This window comes from Otolemur garnettii, unplaced genomic scaffold (genome assembly GCF_000181295.1).
Source record: "Otolemur garnettii isolate 467f Iridium unplaced genomic scaffold, OtoGar3 scaffold00116, whole genome shotgun sequence".
Classification (NCBI taxonomy): domain Eukaryota; kingdom Metazoa; phylum Chordata; class Mammalia; order Primates; family Galagidae; genus Otolemur; species Otolemur garnettii.
In genome coordinates, this window is record NW_003852511.1 from 1,677,051 (window position 1) to 1,695,014 (window position 17,964).

A 17,964-nucleotide genomic window follows, 5' to 3' on the forward strand; every position below is an offset into this window, starting at 1 on the left:
ACATCTACACCCACTCATCATACACTCACAGGGTGTCTATACGGAGATTCTTCTTTGGAGCTTATTGATTCACTTATTTTTATTTATGTATTTATTTTCAGACAGGGTGTCATTCTGTTACTCAGGCTAGAGTGCAGTGGCGTCATCATACCTCACTGCAGCCTCCAACTCCTGGGCTGAAAAGATTCTCCTGCCTCAGCAGGAGAGACTACAGGCGTGTGCCACCATGTCCAACTATTTTTTTAACTTTTTGTACAGATGAGTTTTCTCTATTGCCCAGGCTGGTCTTGAACTCCTGGGCTTATGTGGTCCTCCTCCCTCAGCCTCCAATATGCTAGGATTACTGGTGTGAGCCACCAGGCCAGTTCTTTTTTTTAATCTCACAGTCAAACCTAACAAGTTTGATGTCATTTACAATGTCCTTAAAAATTCTAAGGAGCAAATCAAAAAAGATAAAGGATATAGATCACTTCCAGAGGAGTCTTTAAAATTATCAAGAAGTGACAGTTGAGAATTCAAGAGGAAAAACTACAAGAAGCAGTTAAGAAAACAAGCAGAACGCAGCAAGCTGAAATCATCTCACGCAACACATTTGGGGGATGTTACTGAATCACTTGGTGGCAACCTTGGGCACAGGTTACACTTAAGACATGCAATAAAGTATGGATGAGATGCTGGCACTGAGTCTTGGCATAAATATGAACATATATAAAAATTTTATGTTCTGGTATTTTAAAGGATGAATCACAATTTACAAAACTCAGCTAGGCAGAATGACTAATTACCTGGGGATCTTAGGGCATAATAAACTAGGAGACTTTATTTTATTGCTAGTATTGGCAGCCATGGCTTTATTAATGAAAACAACTTTAATTAGGAAACTATTTCCCTATGATCTCCCTTTCCAAAAATAACACACTTCCGCCGGGAGATCAACCCTGGGCGGTGTCCCTGGATGCGCTGCCCTTAGGTAAACAGTTGTGGCAGTCCTGATGCACCCCAGAAGCCAGAACTTTGCGGGGAAGGCAGAGGAGACACAGCAGAGAACAAAGACCTGTTGACAAAATTATTTCAGGCCTGTTACGTCATCAGCACGAGGACAGGGCAACAGCTCAAGCCAGTGACGGCCAGCTGCAGTGCAAGTGTCTGTTTACTCAGCTTGACTGCATCAGGATCACTGCTCTCACGGAGGTGTTGTCCTAAGACTATGATTATGGGATCTGTTAAGTCTGAATTAATGTAAAAACAGAAGGGGGGAAATTACTAATTTAAGAATCACAACTTATCTGGCAAACAAATTCTCTTAAGTCTACAGTCCATGGGAAAAGTAATAAAAAAGGTTTGCTCCCGGCTGTAATGTTAGAAGGGACGGAGTGGCATCATGCTGGCTGAGTTACCTCCCCAACTCAGCCCTCCTCCAAAAAGAACTATCTAGGCTCAAAAATCACATGTAAACATTCTGAAGATAGAACTTAAACTAAAGAAATTAAGGAACAGTCATCACACAGTCGCCCACACTTCGGCAGAACAGTCTATTCACTAAAGGGCAGGGGGAAGTCTAGCTGGGCCCTCCTCTGCCTCTTCAGGCGCCCCGTCAGGTTATTCCTAAGAGTGGGAAGAGGGGTGACAGGTGAAACTAAAGACAGGAAAAGGAGCCCTGAGAAGGAAGCTGGGCTGGAAGGAAGGGGCACAGCAGGAAGGTACGGAGAGCCACCTGAGTGTCCCTTCCTGCGGTATGTGTCACTGATACGTGTATGGAACCTGTTTCTTTGTAGGTCTCTACAGTGGATTCTTGTGTCCCTGTGCTAATTAAGGACATTTATTTAAAGGTTTAAGATTCACCTACATGACCTCTGAAGAATGCATCCTTTAAGCCTAAAATTATGAATAAAACCAAAAATCTGGCTCGGCACCCATAACACAGCGGTTACAGCACTAGCCACATACACTGAGGGTGGTGGGTTCAAACCTGGCCCGGGTCTGCTAAACAACAATGACAACTGCAACAGCAAAAAAATACCCGGGCATTGTTATGGGCGACCATAGTCCCAACTACATGGGAGGCTGAGGCAAGAGAATTGCTTCAGTCCAAGAGTTGGAGGTTGCTGTGAGCTGTGACACCACACTCTACACAGGAAGACAAAATGAGACTCTGTCTCGAAAAATGAAACAAGGAAAAATCATTCATTTTACATAGAATAAAAGAATTTCTAAATAATACCATAGGAGAATTATTTGTATCTTAACATCAATTGAAGCCCACTTCTGTGCAAGAAAATTCAGTTTGCCTGTCATGCTAATTCATACCTTCTTTGAATAAAGATGTAACACATCCAACACACACCACACTACAGTTTGTAGAAGCAAACTACAAAAAGACTAGAGGGTGAATTGCAGAATTAGCCACTGTAAGCTAAGGGATTATTCAGAGAAACAGGACAGGGATAGAGTTAATCACAGGGGACTGTTTTACAAGGGGTAAATTTAAATCAAGATATGTGATGTTTGCACATTGGCAAGGGGAAAAAAGAAGGCATTCAACAGGTTAGAAAACAAAGGTAAGAAATTAGGGATTCCTAAAAAGAAGAGACTGGTCTGGCAGCAACGGAGGGCCAGTCAGGGGTGACGCCCAGCAATCCTCTGAAGAAGATGTCCCAACACAAACAGAACCCTGGAGAAATCATCCAGGGCTCCACCTTACCTTTTCCATAGAAGAATTTGCGATAATAGTAGGCCCCAAGGTCAATGTGCTCTATGATGTAGCGCTTCACTTTCTCCCTGTGAATGGGCTGGTTTTCCCTGGGCACTTCCAAGACAGAGACGCCTGCATTTGTGCAGTGAGAACTGAGAGACGATTCAAAGGAGCAGCTTTCGCCACCAGAACTGAAAGAGGCCGAGTTGGCCCGAGAGAGTGCAATCCGCCTGTCACCTTCCCCTCCAGTCTCATTCCTAAAGTAAGGACAGCTGAGGACGAGGTCATTACTCTTCCCATCACCTTCATCAGCGTCTAGGTTCTCTTTGGAGTTGAGGTCCTCCTTGCTCCCCAAAGGGGACTCACAGGTGCCCGTCTGGCCTGGGGGCATCTGGGTCTGGGACGCTGCAGAAGCCCCAGTGGTTATGTTCTTCCTTTTCCCCACACTAACCCGTGTAGCCATGGCTTCGTTGATATTAAACAAAATGCTCTGGACATCATAATGTGCAAAACATCGCTGACAATTCCAAGAGCGAACGCCCCTTTCAAGACGGCTCTCCTCTAGGTCAGACGTGAACTTGAAAGTTTCGTGCTCACTTTTAACAGTTCGAAGTTTTCTGAAGAGGGATGTTTCCACAGATTCTGATTTCAACCTCCGTTTGAAAGGCTTGTCCCTGTCTCTCCCCATCAGAAGGGCACTGTCCATGTAGTCCAATCCTGAGATGCGGACAAATTCTCCCCTAGAAATCTGTGCTGCTGCGTGAAGGCTGGGAGAGATTGCAGGATCACAGGGGAAAAACTCAGGGAACCCAAAAGGGACCATTGCTTTGTGATCATAGTTGTCTACTCGGTACCCTCTGAGCATAGCAAAGAAGTTTTCACCAGATAAGCCCTGCCTGTCGATGGATGAGGTGCTTCCATACTCCCTGTGCAGGGCAGCCCCGGTGTTGGGGTTGACGGCATTTTGGTCTAAGACATCTTCAGCATCAATGTCACTGATGGTGACGTCACTGTTGCTTCTCTGTCTTATGGGGTGAAGTCCTCTTTGAGGGGAATGAACAAAGATGTCTCCAATTGTATACTTTGCCTCCACAAAGTCCAGATCAAGCTGTTCTTCTTGCTGACCATCACTCTGGTCATTCTGCCCGTTCTGCAGGACAGAGGTGACACTTTCATAACTGGTCTGAGATCGGCTTTCCCACAGTGCTTTGCAGGTCAGATCCTTGGAGCAGTCCTTCTTAGGAGGCCATTCAGACACCCTCGCTCTCACACCCATTTTAGGCACAGCTGGGGTACCATTAACTGGACCCCCACTACTCTCACTGGAACTTGAGGCATTTAAAGAAGTAGCAGGTCCCATGTTGCCATTAATGGCTTTAAATTTTCGAGCAAAATAATCATCTGACTGCATGATTCTGGGAGAATCCTTGAACTTGGAAGAAGTTCTGCCAAGCTTGTGCTTCTCTTCTTGTGACTGCCTTGGGTCACTCATGTCTACCAAAAGCTCCAAGTCTCATCAGGAAGACTGGTGTAATTCTAATTACATTGTTATTTACAAAGGTCTAATAAATGCAGATATATAGGCTTTTTCTATAATAGTAGTCTTTCTTTAACCAAAAGCAAACAACATCCTCAGAATATAGTTTCTCCAAAACCAACTTGCTTCTCCATCACGGTAATAACTTTGCACACCTCTGGTTCTTTTCAAAAGCACTCCTTGAGACATCTGGTCATGGGAATTTCCTTCACCTGAATTAAAAGACAGGAAATAGCCATTAGTAATTTAATATAGTTCAAGTTCAATACATGCTATAGTACAGGTTATTATCTGTCTTTCTCTCATGCTTCTGTCTGTGAAATTTCACATATCCACAGCTTTGCTGAGCATCTCTGTCTTTCTCCAACACCTGTTTTCTCTCTTTGTGGGGTTAGGTAGAATTCACACCACACAATCAAGCATTAATGTCTCTGAGAAACCTTTCCAGAATGCCTCCCACCCACATCCACATCTGAGCAAAGAGTGCTTCCTCTGTGACCCCACACCTCCCGCATTTACACCCAACGGCACAATTTTCCTTATCTCTAATTGCTGTTTGCTGACTAGCTGACTCTCAGCTCCTCCACACCCGGAATCGTGCCTTTCAGCTGTGTACCAACATTAACTATTAACGTGGCCTGGCTTAAAGTAGGTAATCAGGCAGCGTTCCCACGAATAAATTAGCTGTAAGAGAAGCACAACAGTCACGTATGTAATGTGTTATTATTTTATTTTCTTAAGTAGTTAAGATTCAAAATATCCCATAACAAAAGGATCAATACCAGACGTTAGCAAGTAAGTTTTCATAATGGTCCTCTGTAATCAAATTAGAGCTCACAGAGACCCTCCTTAAAGTGGGAAGAGGTCTTCAAGGATTTAGTATGGTATACTACAGACTTTTTTTTTACTTTTTTTTAGACCAAGACTCACTACGTCGCCCTCAGTAGAGTGCCATGGCATCACAGCTCACAGCAACCTCAAAGTCTTGGGCTTAAGTAATTCTCTTGCTTCAGCCTCTAAAGTAGCCCAAATACGTTTTCAGTAGAAAGATTATTAGACAAGAAGTTGTCACTTTTTCAGTTTCCAGGAAGAGATTTGATAATAGCTTGATTATATAGAAAATAACTATAATTCAGTCATCCTTGATCCTTTTAAACATAATAATCCTAAGTAAAATAGGTTATGTGTGCCATTTATCTTCTCGTTCTGAGAACCATGGGATGGTACATTTTTTCTATGAATGGAAGTAGCTGACTGTTCATTTTCTCCTTGTTTGCCACATCCTAAAATATCATATTTCTTCAATTATGGAACAGCTCTGGGAACAGACAGCATGTTGTCAGGCCCAGACTGATTTTTTTTTCCTAGTGGAATGGGGTGGACAACTGCCATCTAAGTAAATTACCAGCTATTCCAAGAGATCAACCACGACACCCTCACCTCAAGTCATTAAGAGCCCACTGCAAAGGGTTCTTACGCTGTTTAGGTAGTTGGGCGCTTTTAACATTTTTTCAAATGAATTGCAGTTACTTCTTATGCTTTGGTGAAGGGTGAAGAAAACTGGCCATGTTATATCTTTATTTTCATTATAATTTTCAGAAGAGGTATAGTTGTTCTTTCACTCTTATGGCAATGAGTAAGATAATCTGTCATGAGTTGGGAAAATATATAATCCCTGCAAATATTTGTTTAATTATAGATAAAGTTAGAAGACAAAGTTAAGGAGTTGATTAGCTCAAGTTTCTGCTACCACACGGATACGTTTCGGTGTTTTACATCTCTGAGCACCTTTATTGTACCCGGCACACAAGTTGCTTGTAGCATAATGAACTAGAAAGCTGTACTCTGGTACTTTGGGACATAACCATTTGCTAACTAAAAATGATGTAACAAATATATATATACGTGTCTAGGAAATGCAAAGAACCACATTAACTATTGTTCTGAAACTCCTTTACCTTCCTGTTTAAAAGATCAAATAAACGCTAATTAAAATATTAGGACATACCCTACGCCCCTTCCTTCTCTATGCTGTGGCACACACTGAAGCACCAGTGTTGTAAGCACATTGGAGTCAACGCAGGAAAGGCTAGAGGCACAGTTTGTAGACTGACCACCCGTGGACCGACCCACCACCCCTGAGCTGAGTAAGCCACACCTATGACCTATTCATCATGGTCCGTGGGAAAGGTCTTAAGTTTATGCCACCACTAATAGAGGTATAAAAACACCCTAGAGAAACTATGAAATATTAAAACCAGGACTAGCAAAGACAAGACAGATACTAAATAATTAGCTCTGGGAAACCTGACTGTAACACTATCGGGATTTACTGTCCTCATACGCTTTGAAAATCCATCTTGTGAGCTTTCATACCCCTCTACATTTGTTAAGTTTTTCATTGTTTAACAGACAATATTAAAAATAAAAAATGTTTATTTCATTGCTATCCTAAAGAAATGGAAGACAAAGATATAGTCCAAAAATAAGGATTTTTTTTTGTGTGTGTGGTTTTTGAAACCACAAAACTTGGGACTAGGTTTGAACCCACCACCTCTGGCGTATGGGGCCAATGTCCTACTCCTTGAGCCCCAGGCGCCGCCCAAGGATTATTTTTAAATATAAACATATGCAATTAAAATACATGAATTTATACCAAATTTTATTATTAGGTTTGTTATAAAGGATAAAAACAATATCAAACACAGTACATGAAACTCTTTCCTGAAGGTGTATGAAAATATTCTTTCAGTTATGATTTTTAAAGATTTTTTTTGTGATAAGGATAAAATAGAAATGGAGAACATGTGATACTTTAGCATAATTGTCTTTAAATAGAATGTTTTTCAAAGTTTTCCATGAGACATCAGTGAGTCTTTAAGACCAGTGTTATAGTTATAATGGAGCCACTAATCAGGACTGCAGCTGTAGCAAATGGATTGAAGAACCACCACATGCACATATTATATGCCCCATTCAAGGGGAAAAATGGTTAAAATTATATAGCAGATTTATAATACAAGCATAACTATAGTAAAACGCTTATTTTTCATACCAATATTTCATCAGCTCTAACACTAACATGTATAATTGGGCAGAGAATAACAAGAGGGATAAACTGACCACACTTTTACCCTCTCTCTGTGGCCAAGAAGACCATCAAAGAGTTGAGGTGTTGCTGAGACTTTAGGCCTGATACCCTGAAATGCATTTACCAGAAAATAAGTCCAGGTACATGCTGGAAAGTATTAAGTGAAGCTGTAACTAAATATCTATAAAGCAAGCTCATATTCATACTATAGTAAGCTACTCAAACCAAGGATATGAGACAATTTCATAAACAGGCTTTCATTAAATAATAATGGTTATAAACTAATAGGGAAGTTCAATAATATTTTTGACTAGTAAGTTTTTAATATGTACGGCTATTAAAGTTAGTTCTTAGAAATCTATCTTGACTTAAACATCAAGATGGTACCAAAGATAAAATATTTTTAGACATGAGAACTTCATAACAGCAGCATTCTCCTCTTCGGGGTTTTATCACCTACAATTTGTAGAGGGGAATAAAATATATTCTTGGTGGAAAGCTCACGCTGGTGTCAGATCGACCTTCACTTTTCACGCACTGCACAGGCTACATGGAGGATCTTGTGAGTGACATCCCCAGAGAAGTAGGTCTCCGTGGTGCGGCTACGGACTGTCTCATCAGAATAAAGCAGGAGTTCAGGAAAGGGCACCTGAAAAATTCTGTCTCCACAAGAACCCCATATCTACTTGCTAATGATTCTTCATGGTGAAGAAAATAACTCAGCTGAGGTTTGCTGGGGGGTCTCTCGGGTAGCTGTAAGTGAAGCAGCTTGGTGACTCCTTCTCAGTGAGGTGCGGGTCCAGCACAGTCACTGCTGATGCCTCCAGCCCCAAGAGACAGGCACGTAGTTGGCAGCCACGATTAACTATGTGCATCCATCTAAACCAGCGGTTCTCAACCTGTGGGTTGCAACCCCTTTGTAACAATGGAAATACGCTGTGGCATTAGGAAGGTTGAGAACCACTGAAAGTGGTTGAGAGTCACGGATGTGACTGCAAGCCAAAGCACCCCGAAGCACTGAGGCCACACGTTCTCCTAACAGGATTCTCTTTTCTCTCGTTTGGTTTCCCGGCTGGCTCTCCCTCCTCTGGTCTTCAAATGCTCAGGCTCTTCAGGGCCTATTCTGGTCTGCTTTCTCGTTCAGTTGTACATGTTTTATCGTGCAATCCCAGTAGTTTCCTATGCCGTCTCTATGCTGACGACTCACGAATCTTTAAGCCACAAGCTCAAGAACATCTCATAGTCAACACTTCTAAGTGGTGCTATGACAGTGTACATCCTCTACCCATCTCCCCCTGCACCGAGCCTGATGCTCTGTGCCCAGCTCAGGGACACCACCACCCATCACTCAGGTGTCCAGACGGAACACCCAGAGTTCATCCTGCTGTCCCTTCACAACCCACGCCTGATTCTGATCATTTTACCTTCTAAATGCTCTTCAAATCCACATCCATCCTCTTCAACTGCTACTGCCATATATACAGACACTATCATAGTTTTGCTAGATTGTGATGAAATCCTTCCACAGTTCTCCATTTCCCTCAGGAAAAATCAAAGCCTGTTTGTTTCAAGGCAGCCTGGGCCACTCATGACTTGGTGCACGAGTGCCCGCCGTGCCCCCTGCCAGCTTCAGACTTCCTCCCACTAAACTCGCATGCTGGCCTTCGTTTCCTATCCAGACACTCTTGCCCCCTATTTTGCTAAAAGGTGTTATCAACCACATCTACCTCTCAGCTCACATCTCTTATCTTCCAGAAGCCTTCTCAAATCTGAAGGTTGGCTCTAAGGGAAGGATCTTACAGTATCCTGCGGCCTTTTTCTTATCACAGGTCACACCACTGTTTCATACCAGGTTCCTTACTTGTCATTGTCCTCCTTTAAACTGTGAGTCCTGTGAAGGCACAGCCAGGTCTTTGCATGTGGACATTCAGCAAACATCCAGTTCTATCAAACGCTGGCTAAGACTGTGGCAAAGTGCGTACGTATCCTGAGACTCGGGTTCTTATCTATAATATGGGGTTCATTATATCTATTAAAGATTCAATGAGATTTAAAGTTCTGGAAGTTATAGTGGAAAAAATTAACGAGTATTGACTGATAAATTGTTTTGAACAAATGATAAGATCTATCACTAGTCCAAAGAGGCACAGTAATGGAAATGCAAAGGAGCAAATGTTCACAAAATAGGAGATGGTTCCTGATTGATTCACGTGTGAAGAATCAGAGAAACACCAGGCAGGACTGACTCAACACTCAACTGATAACCCAGGAGGCAAACAGCTTGTAGAAGGTAAAGGAATCGCCCCAAACATCTCCATCTACTCAGGAGTTATTCCCTTCCCAACTACAACTTCTATTTAAAATAATTTTAAGGACTTTATATTGTATTGGAAAGAGATAATTATGGGGTTTGTAACTTCCTGTGTGTCAATAAAATACAAGATCCACTTCCTGGAAGTCAGCCGCTACCCTATCCATCTATTTGTCAAAAATAGAATTAAATAAAGAGCCATGTTGTTAAGTAGACGATGTTGATCATGGAATTTTTTGAAGACAGAAAAACAACTGTGAGTACTGATTGCTTCCCATTAAATTTTTTAAATCGGAAAGAGATAAAAGGACATGGCTCCCACCTCCTTCCCTCAGGAGGTTATTAGCTAATACACCTTTCCAGCAATGTGGCCCTTGAATTACAGATGGCACTGCAGGCCATCAGTCGTCCTAATTAACAATTTAAGCTGATGCATTTGTGTCTGCGGAAAACACAGCAAAAGAAGAAAAGAATTTCTATTTAATGCCCACCAATGTAGCCTGTAGTTGTTGTTTTCATTTAAGAATCACAGGAAATAATATGTTCTATTCTTCAAATGAAAAATTAGTCATACTGGGCAGCAAAGAAGGGAACTGAGCATTTTATAATAAAAATTGGGCAGGCTGTAGCATTAAAAAATACCAAGAAAGAGCCTTCCTGTTTTTGACTCCAAAGAGCAATTCACCTCGCACTGTCTTCTCACTAATACTGTTCTCCACTGAATCCCAGTGGAGACTCTTGCAAAGGGTTTATGTCACGATGCCCAGCAAAACTAAAGTCAATCAAAACTACTGAAAACTGAAGTAAACAGAACAGAGCAGCCAGCTTCGCGGTACCCTCTGTTCAAACGCACAAGTCAACGACAAAGCCACCGAATCGGAGGATGTTTCCTTTCAATTCAGCATAAAGCACATGAAAAGAAAACCCTGTCAACCCGCACAACGGGGTGGGGTTGCATTTTTTAAAATAGTAATTTCAGCAGCAAATACACAACAAACTCCATTCACTAGTCCCACACACCGAAAGCCATCTTTGCACTATTTTCATGTTTGTGTGAATTATAAGATACTGAGTTTTGTTGAAAGCGCTCTGCCGTTTATTATCTGGAACAAAAAAACCCTCCTGTCACTTCGGTAAATAACGTATTCAGTCTGTTAGGAGCTGTGCTGGCTGCAGAGGGTGGGAGGACAAGAAACATGAAGGGGAAAGCCTCCTCCTCCTCCTCGGGCAGCTTAGCTGGGTAAGACACAGGTGTTTATACCAAGTCCCGGAAGACTTCAGGTTAAAAGCATATGATGCTACACTGACCAAGCCAAGGGACACAAGTGATCTCCATGTGTGCCGCGCGCGCACGCACACACACACAGACACACACACATACACACACACACACGCGCGCTCCATGCCAGTGGGACCTGTACCCCACACACTGAGGACGCAGGCAAACTGACAGTACCGTCTGAGCACAAGTCAGAGAATATATATAACAACTACAAAACTTTTGGTTCAACTTCAAATCTTTTGGTTCAACAGTCTACAACTGAAACATCTACCTAAGACAATAAGAGATAAAAAAGGATATTCAACCAAAACAATGAAAATGAAAATCTGAAAGTTTCCACGGCCAGTAGCCAGAGGTACACGTTATGTCTACATAGAATGGAATATAACACAGCCCCTAAGTTTTTAGAAAATATGCATGAGATTGAGGATTCATATTGAGGATTATGTGTAAACAGCCATATACAAAACTTTACATAAAATGTGAAATAAAGAATGTTAAAAATCTATACACATTAAAATACTGAAAAGAAACATCCCTATATTATGGTAGCAATTAGCTATTCCAAGTAGCCACGCACATGCTTTCTGCTTTCTTCCTTGTATTTCTCTAAAATGCCCAAAATGCATAACTATATACATTAATTCATATGCATACACACAAATAAACAGTGAATGTTTAAATTACACAGAGCATATTACACGTTACTCTTCATTGAGTAAAATTAGAGCACCGTTAGTTTCCTGTCCCCCCTTTAAAGTCCCACAGTGAAAGAGTTAAAGATGAGAATGGATATTAGCATTGGGTGAACGATACTTATTGCTAATTAATTTTAAAAGTATATATTTTTCATGGAAGTTATTTACAAAAATATTGCCCTCATTCCCACACAGTGGAAATTACTTTGGCTGGGATGATAATATCCTGGACTCAGACCCACTTTCCTGTGCCTCACACCTTGTATCATGCTTGGTACATCACAAGGCTGGCCGTGGAGAAGAGGGCACAAAAGACTAAGAATTAAGAACATTGTTGTCTAGCTCTGGGGACATTATTAACTTGGGACACTCAGCAACCTACTGACTCACTTTGGTTTCATCTGGGCAGTGGGGATAACGTCTGTTCAGCTCAGACACCGTGGGGCAAACAAGAAGCACACATCAGCACTCACGCAAAACGTGTGTCTGCTAGTCCCTGGACGCCCAGCAAAAGGAAGCCTGAGCCTGAGGGTTAAGGCGCCTACCCAGGTGCGTCTGTAGCCCTAGCCATGTCCTTTCCATCCCATCAAGGAGCGATTTAAAACTGGGGAAGCAGAAGCCCAGGGAGCAAGGAGAATCAGAAGTGAAACAGACGGAGCGGCTAGCAACATGGTAACTGAGAAAATGAATGCCATGTAAAAAGTCATCACTGAATTTCACACTGATCTTCGCAACCTCTCTGAGGAGCGTCCGAGACTAATCCACTCCCTGTCGTACTGACACTGAAAGCCACCTAAGCTGGACTCCACTGCAGGAGAAAGCAGATCTGGGCTCCCCAGACCCAGGGACCTGGCAGCACCCAAGTTTAACTGCCAAAAGCAAGCAGGACGGTGTGTGCACTTCTTACCTCAGCCCCTAACCCGCTGCTAGGGACATCTTCCAATTCCAGAATCTATATACAGTGTTCTAACACATGTCCTGCCCTGAACTGCAATCCTAAAGTTACACTGATCCTTCAAAGGTGGGCAAGGATAGAAGTTACTCATCTGACACTGTCCCCTCCCTATTATCCAAGCACCAGAGACCATGGCTGTGGATTTTAACACCCTTCTGGCCATGCCTGCCAGTGTCCCTCCCCACATCACAAGACTCCTTATACCCAAGGAGTCTTTCTTCCCAGACCACGCTGAGGTCAGTGAAGTCCTCTCTGAGGGGGACTCCCCAAAGCTTCCTGTGCTCCACCGCCCCAGTCTTCCTGGGGGCCTGACAAAATGCAAATGAAATGTCAGAGAGTCAGCTCCAATGTTACTGACATAATAAAACAAATTAGCTTCACAGAAGGGCAGGCCTGCAAATAAACCAATGACCTGGTGAGTAAGTGAAGAAAAGTATTAAAAATACTGGATCTACTGTTGGAGTCCAAATTCTATGTCCCTCGGCGGCAATAAAGGTGTCCTAAAAGAAAACAGAAAACTTTGGGGCATGGCGTCAGAGGTCAACTAAATTAAGAATTACCAATGAGGACAGATGCAGAAGAGACTTTATACTTTTTAATTATCTGCCTTCACTCGTAACTGTTCTTGCCCTGTTGATTAGCTGTAAGCCTAGCTCATTCAATTCTCCAGAAAACAGTTTCCTGGAAACTCAAACCCAAGAGTCAAGTTAGAATTAATCCTTAAGGAATTTTTTCCCATAACGCACTTTAATAAGCCATTTGCTTCCAGAGGGATATACAATTTCAATTCCCTAGTCAAAGGGAGCAAATTCCAGTGCACTGAGGTGGAAACTCTTCCTAAACATACTGCATCTGGACATTCTAAAGTAGGAACTGAATGCTAAATGTGAAAAGGAAACTTAATCCACTTTTAATTACAGAATCACACTAATTAATTTGTCTTGATTATTTTTTAAGGAGTTCCTAGTACCAAAGATCTTTACCTGAATTAAAAAAGAAGTAAAGAATGACCACTTAATATATAACATTTTATTAATATAACAGGAACACTAATAACCCCATTTCTTTATGAAAACTTGCTGTCATGGGAAATCACTACTTTCTCTGCATCTCTAAGTTAATGAATGAGATGCTGAAACTGGACTTGGACGGCTCTCTGTGACACAGACGCAGCATCCATCAGTGAAAGCTCATCTCACATCATCAGCAAGCAGAGCGTGTATGTCTCAGCTTTCTGACAAACACAGGTAGACCCAAATACCTTGTTTAATAACGTAACACTTATTATCCAATGTTAATGTATTATATTTACTGAGTGATTCACCATTATCAAAACCCTTCTTCTAGGAAAAACCCTGGAAAGATGAGAGGGAGACTGTTCTCCCCATTTATTTAAACAAACAAGGACAAAATCTCAAGGCAGTGAAATAGGAAGGAATCTGCCTACAATCAAATGACCGTGACTCCGGAGAGGCAGACCTAGAACCCAAGGTGCTTCATTCTTTCTATTTTCAAATTTATACGTGGCCTTTAAGAATTAGAAATTAAAACACTGACTAAAGAAGTATTATTATTATTATTTTTTTGTGTGTGTGAGATGGAGTCTCACTATATTACCCTGGATAGAGTGCCGTGGCATCACAGCTCACAGCAACCTCCAGCTCTTGGGCTTAAGCGATTCTCTTGCCTCAGCCTCCTGCTAAAGAAGTACTTTTCTTTTTCTTTGAATTTTGCTTTCAATCGTTGTAGTTTGAAGTGTTTTTTTTTTTTTTTAAACTAAAACAAAAATTACTGACTTTGTCCAATGGAACCCAAATTCGTAAACTTCAGGTGACTCTGCTGCCCCTCCTTCCTGATGAAGGCCCCTCTCCTCCTGCTCTCTCTGAACCAGACTGAGGGCAGATTCCCACACAGCCGTGAGGAGGCAGCAGCTGCTCCAGCCTGGCTCCACCAGAGGCTCATGCACAGGCCCAGCTCTCAGTCGAGTGGCACTGAGTTCCCAGTTGGCTGCTACTAGTCACCCTAATATCCCAAGGGATCTCACGTGCGAATGGCAGAACAGACTGGACGCGATCCTGGCCACACCACCACCAAATCACATCAAAACTTCACACCACCACCAACTATCACGCTTTACTGATCCTTTCTGGTTTTGCCTCAAAGAATGGTCTTTCTTCTCTTGAGCAGAGCCCTGTCTAGAATTTTTAGTGTCAATCACCTTCTTCCACATCATAACGTGAGATCTTAAGGGAGGTAATCTAGTCTCACACCCCCACTTTAAAACCTACAAGTTAAAGGATTTGTCCAAGCCCATACCACTAGTTAGGAACAAAGCTGACTTCCTACTGGGGGTCGAAGAGCCACGTGGTACTAATGAAAATGATCCATTTTGGTACAGACAGATCTCAGTCAGACTGGAGAAGCACAACTGCCAGACGTATCTCGGTTGGACTGAAGACCCACGACTGCCTAACCCTCCCACCTCTATGCTTTTGCTTAGATAGCTCCCTTGCTTGAAAGGTCTTTCTTCTCCCATTAAAAGTGGCAAATCTGTGCATTCACAACCATCTTTGACTCTTTTCCCTTCCAAACTTCTGTTTACTCTGAAACTTTGCCTTCACGGTACTTTGTTCCTTTATTCTACCACAGTCTGTATTAGATTCATCCACCACCAACAACACATCTACCGATCTACCTACCAAGTGTCAAGCTTGGCCCAGAAGGATGGGAGACACGGCTCTTGGCTTGGGGAAGGCCAATAAAAGCTTCCAGACAAAGCACATTTGATGAGCACGGGCTCAAAGAATGCCCACTAAGGATTTCCGCTGTCGTTCTTGGGTCATACTAACTAAAACAGCACCCAGAGTTGTGCACCTTCCCACCCATAGTGTACTTGCTAAGAGTAAAAACACACGCATTGCAAAACTGGACACCAGCTGGGATACGGCGACAGGACTGCAATTACGACATCACGATTTCCTTCTCTCTTTCCTCGGCTAAGAGCAAGGAGTTGCAAATTTTTATTCTTGTGTGTGGGGAGAAGCTGTCAACTGTGGCTGACAGAGACAAAAGCAGGCTGTAAGAGGGCCTCATACTGGTGAGCACTGCCCTGCCTACCGCAGGGTGCTGAGTCATCAGCACCTGAAGCCTCATTTCACCATCGACACCACAGTTTGGGAGCGAAGTGGCAGTTCCCAGACTTCAGTCTGAGCAGTCACTGGTGATTAAAGCAGAACTCCTCTGAACCTTGTCTCTAAAGGGGAACCAACCTGTTTCTCCTGTATTCTTTCCTGTATAACCAGAACACGTCATCAAGTCCCCTTCACATTTGAGCCAGAGTTTCTCCTTAAAGCACAGGCAGGCTTGAGCACTTCCATAAAGTACAGTGAACTAGAAAGGTTTCTTAAGTATTCAGCACAGATTTCTAAGCAAAAAGGTAAATATCCTTTCTAAGTTAACACATCTGGGCTGAGTTTTGACCTGTGGTTCTCTAACCCGACTATGCATTTTCAAAATTACCTAACATTTTTATACCTTGATTCTTAGGCTCTAGCTCCAGAGATTCTGGCTCAGAGGATGTAACCCTGGAATCTAGAGCTTTTTAAAAGGTGAGGCTCATGCACAACTAGGGTCAGATGCAGCTCTGAGGGTGAAAACGCAACTCTGAACTAGGTTTCGATGCGACTCTGAGAGATGAAAATAAAGTTAAATGCACCATTCTCGAATCTTCCTCTTCCCACTTCCTTTTCAAGGACTGAACTATCTTCTCTCAGATTAAACAGCTGAATGTTGGGCAATTTACTGACTCACAATGTTCTTTAGTTTGTTTTGAAGAAAAGAAATCTCAAGCTGAGCGTGAAGGTAAGGCTACGGCAATGACCGGGCCAGACAGGGTGATGGGGGCCTGGACCAGGGGGCGGCAGTGGAGATGGTGAGAAGTGGGAGAAGAGAAAAGGCAGAGAACAAGACAGGTCAGGGAATTGCGGCCTGAGTACCTGGGCAGGTAAACTGACCCGTATTAGGATGGAGAAGGCTGCAAGAGCATCAGGGGTTTGTGGCTCATAGATCGTGCAAACGCTGATGAGAGAGGGCCTGAGAGACGGGGAGGACTGGATAAGACTGAGTTACTTTTGCTGCTATTCTCATCATTCCAGGTGAAATCTTAACTCTGCCAGCTCCCACTCCTCACTCCGCACCGTGAGGTCGGCTATGTTTTCAGTCCATTCGCGCACACAGTAACAAGAGACCGGCCTTGCAATTCTGTGCAGTTTTCAACGGGGGTGGGAGAGGAGGAAAAACACATTTAGCTTTCAAAATTGTTCACATACTTCTTGAGGGCAGTAAAGCACATCCCATAATGCTTATTAAAATGAACTGAAATGTCTGAGAAACTTGTATTTGGATTTTGAAGAAAGATGCTGAGGCTTAGCTGCAATATGCCCCAATCTAGGCAAATAGAAGAAAAATACAAAGCAAAGCCCAGACTTCACGTCCATGTTAAAAATCCTGAGTACTACAGCAGGATTCCTGCTTTCACTGCAGAAGGAACACGACAGTGGACTGGGGAACTTACGGCACCTGGAACAGAAAACGCGACTGGGTTCAACAGAAAATCTGCAAAATCTGCCTTCAATGTTCTGTTCTATCATTAGCTATCTGGATCTTGCATATAAGATTCCTGAACTGACAGATGGCATGGGTCAGAGCTTCCCAAAGGCCTGTGGCCCAGAGCCAAGTCAGTTCCCAGAGATCTAGCTGAGGAGTTAAACACACGAGTTCCTCAGCCACTCTCCTAAAAACCCTGACTCATAAGATTGGGCGTGGGGCCCCCAGACTGTTTTTAACAAGTTTCTCAGGTATTTCTCAGGTTGAATCATCGTTAAGATCCTTAGAGGAGGAAAGTAATTTGGAAAAAATACAACATCACACAAGCACATACACGATTGAAGCATTAATTCAGAAACAGAGCTCATGGTTGGATGACCCTTTCCAGTCACTCCTGTACCCCCTCCCCTCTTACCCTAGTACTATGCTTGGTGAAGGCCACAGTTCTCTTCCAAATGCTGTGTCCCAGGTGGCCCAGAGTTCAGCGGGGTAATAGTCACTAGAGGAAGTGGGGGTACAGCCACAGCTAGCTTCAAACTGGAGTTAGAGTCAGAGACTGGTAAGCTGAATGAGAAAACGGAGACGAGTCCTTACATCACAGGACATATCCTGGGGTCAGTGTTCAGGTGAGAGATGAGAGACAGCAGGCAGAGCGCTGATAAATCACAGGGGACGAAGCTGGACACGTACGGATGTCCAGGGAGGCAGAGGGGGCACAAAGGAAATGATGCCACACACTCCGCCAGACCTCGATGTGTAAGATACGAGGTCCACACCACACTCCGCCAGACCT

At 43.0% G+C, this 17,964-nt stretch overlaps 1 protein-coding gene across 3 annotated transcripts in view; it reads right to left on the bottom strand.

Moving 5' to 3' along the window:
* Positions 1–17,964, bottom strand: part of SIPA1L2 (signal induced proliferation associated 1 like 2) — a 234,625-nt gene that overhangs the window by 122,817 nt on the left and 93,844 nt on the right. For all 3 annotated transcript variants that reach the window (XM_023517656.1, XM_023517655.1, XM_023517654.1), the window contains exon 2: positions 2,702–4,441. In XM_023517656.1, the coding sequence (XP_023373424.1) occupies positions 2,702–4,184 (1,483 nt within the window). In that variant the 5' untranslated portion in view covers positions 4,185–4,441. The remainder of the gene's footprint in view (positions 1–2,701; positions 4,442–17,964) is intronic.